Source organism: Sceloporus occidentalis, unplaced genomic scaffold (assembly GCF_023333645.1).
Source record: "Sceloporus occidentalis isolate IW3139 unplaced genomic scaffold, rSceOcc1.0.p SCAF_1, whole genome shotgun sequence".
In the NCBI taxonomy this organism is placed as follows: Eukaryota; Metazoa; Chordata; class Lepidosauria; order Squamata; family Phrynosomatidae; genus Sceloporus; species Sceloporus occidentalis.
Window position 1 is genome coordinate 310,237,524 of NW_028316981.1, and position 2,988 is coordinate 310,240,511.

At 42.9% G+C, this 2,988-nt stretch overlaps 1 protein-coding gene across 1 annotated transcript; it reads left to right on the forward strand.

The window, feature by feature from the left end:
- The first annotated feature begins 674 nt into the window (after positions 1 to 674).
- Positions 675 to 1,985, forward strand: LOC149324226 (uncharacterized protein F54H12.2-like). Its single transcript, XM_089488012.1, has one exon. The coding sequence runs from the start codon at positions 675 to 677 to the stop codon at positions 1,983 to 1,985; it is 1,311 nt and encodes a 436-aa protein (XP_089344138.1).
- The last annotated feature ends 1,003 nt before the right edge of the window (positions 1,986 to 2,988 follow it).

The following is a 2,988-nucleotide window of genomic DNA, read 5'->3' on the forward strand; positions in this document are numbered from 1 at the left end:
CCTGTGCAAGGACAGAATAATGAGCGTGTCAATATTTGTTATGACAAGCCTCACTACATTCCTGTAAGCAAGCACCATGTTGACACCATCACTGTTGAGATAAAGACAGATCAGAACAAAAAAGTCCCATTTCGCTTTGGAAAGGTGATTGTGAAGCTTCACTTCCGGCCCAGGAGAACTCTGCATCTTTAAAAAAAAAAAAAATGGTGATCGTAAAATCATATGGGGACCCAGCCCTTTACAGAAATTATTACAGAGCCCAGGCTGGAAATGGCCTTCCTGGATATCAGGGTGTCCCCCAAATGTATGGGGCAGGGCTTGGTGGGATTTTCAGAGGCCTTTTTCGAAAAGCTGTACCGCTTTTAAGAAGAGGCCTGGACATTATTAAACCTCACGCAAAAACAGCTTTTCGTAATATTGCCAAAGATGTTGCTGGCAAGGTGACTGAGGCAGTTCTAAATAGAGTGACACCTCCAAATCTGCAAGAAGGATCGGGCCTGATGTACATTAAAAGAAGGAAGGGGTTAAAAAGAAAAGCATCACAGGCGAGGCTGACAGGCCCTCCCCACCCCCTTAAAAGAAAAGTCCCACAAGAAAAGAAAACTCAGAAGCGGAGAGCTGTGCGAAAGCGACAGAGGGCTCTGGCTAAGAGGGACATCTTTTAAACCAGCATCATGGCCTTTATCCATTGTGGCTCTGAAGAGTGCACTAAATCTGAATTAGATTTATTCCACATTGGGCCTACTCAGACCAGTATTGAGAGAAGTGTGTTTATTGAGGTTCCCCCACTGACTGCTCTTACAGAATCTGCCCCACTTGACTTTTTCATTGCCGGGAATGGTGAGGACTATATGGATCTGAACAACACGCTCCTCTATTTGACCTGTAAAATAGTGAATGAAGATGGGTCAAACCTTGCAGAAGATGCCAAGGTAGGGCTGGTGAATTATCCAATAGCCTCCATTTTCAGTCAGGTTGATATTACTATAGCAGATCGTCTCGTCAGCCAGAGTAATAACTGTTATCCTTACCGATCATTCATTGAATCTGTGTTAAACTACAGCGATGACACTCTAGCAACTCAATTTTCTGCAGGCCTGTTTTATAAAGATACAGCTGGAGAGCATGAATCAGCTGAGCTGGATGGGGATAATGAAGGTTTTGTTAAAAGAGCAGCCCTGACGGCTGCAAGTAGAAAGATAGACTTGCTGGGCCATCTCCATGCTGACCTGTTTTTTCAAGAAAAGCTTTTGCTAAATGGCGTTGATGTGAAAATTAAACTCACCCGCAACAAAGATGCTTTCTGCTTAATGAGCGATGCTGCAGACAGGCAGTACAAACTGCAAATTCTATCAGCCTCCCTTTTTGTCAAAAAGGTGAGGGTGTCCCCTGGTGTCCGCCTGGGACACGCCGAAGGACTGTTGACTTCCAATGCCAAATATCCTGTGGATCGTGTGAGTATGAAAGTGTTCAGCATCCCGAGAGGCAGCCGCGTCTCTAATCAGGAGAACCTGTTTCTGGGACAATTACCTAAACAGGTGGTTATAGGCCTGGTGGACAATGATGCCTTTAGCGGTATTTACAACAAAAATCCGTTTAACTTTAAACATTATGATATTAATTTTGCGGCCCTTTACCTGGATGGAGAACAGAATCCAATGAAACCGTTTCAGCCCGATTTTCAAGAGGGAAACTGTGTGCGAGAGTATATGAGTTTGGTACAAACGGCGGGCAAGCATATGAAAGACAGGTCTCTTTTAATTAACCGTGAAGAATATGCAAGAGGTTACACACTTTTTGCATTTGACCTGACTCCAGATCAAGAAGGAGGTGACCACTACTCTTTGATTAAAACTGGAAACCTGAGGGCAGAGCTGCGTTTTGCCAGGCCCCTGCCAGCCACTGTCAATATGGTTGTTTATGGAGTTTTTGACAATGTGATAGAAATAAATCAACGAAGAAATGTCTTGTTTGATTATATGTAACATGGATAGCCTGCAGTTAACCCGCATACTGACTTCTGACCCCTATACTCGGAAGAGCTTCTATGGAGTCTTCCCCTGTGACATGCTCCCCAGAAAGAAGCTGCTGCAAAGGCCCCTGAGCTTGGTCATAAACACCCATCCTCACAACCTTCCAGGAGAACATTGGCTTGCTATATACTTGACAGAAGAAAAAAATGGCGAATTTTTTGACTCCTACGGACACCCTCCAGACCACCCTCTGTTTCCTAAAACAATCATGAATTTTTTAAGAAAAAATGGCTACAAAACTGTGTTTCAGGGTCATCCAGTACAAGCCCCAGACTCTGTGGTTTGTGGATATCATTGTGTGTTTTTTCTGCAACAGCGCGGCAAGGGCCTGACATTTAAAAATATTCAAGACCTATATTCTCACAATTTGGAAAAAAACGATGAGATGGTTGTACAGTTTGTGAAAAAGAAGAAGAACTTGCCCGGGCTTGTCTCAGACATGTTCCAGACTACTCAGGGATGTGTATCCTGTAATGAATTTCACCACCGCATTTCCTAATAAACACACCCCCTCAGAGGGTTTTATTAAAACATAATCTGTGTCCTGGCTTTTATTTTCATTTTAAAAAAACACTCACAGACTATCAAATAGTTTAAAAAGAAGACTTTTATTTCTATTTCTTTTTCTAAAAAATAGCGGCGTTATAAAGTGAGCCAGGTACAAGCAGCATGCCGTTGTTTTTTAAAAGATCTGTGTGACAGTACAGGTGTAAGTGACAAAGAATCTTCAGGGTTCTTTAAACGGTTCAAAAGTTCTCTATTGGCAGTGTTACCCACCACAGAAGTTGGAGCGTTTATTTCAGCCATGGCCCTCAAAAAAACATCCCAGCCTTTGGGGAGGCGTTTGGTTGGTAAAGCATGAGGCTGTATTATACTTTTGACTAAGTCCAATATATTAGATCCAGTTACAGATTCTCCTTTATACACAAAGACGCCCTTGTCATCCCACGAAGAA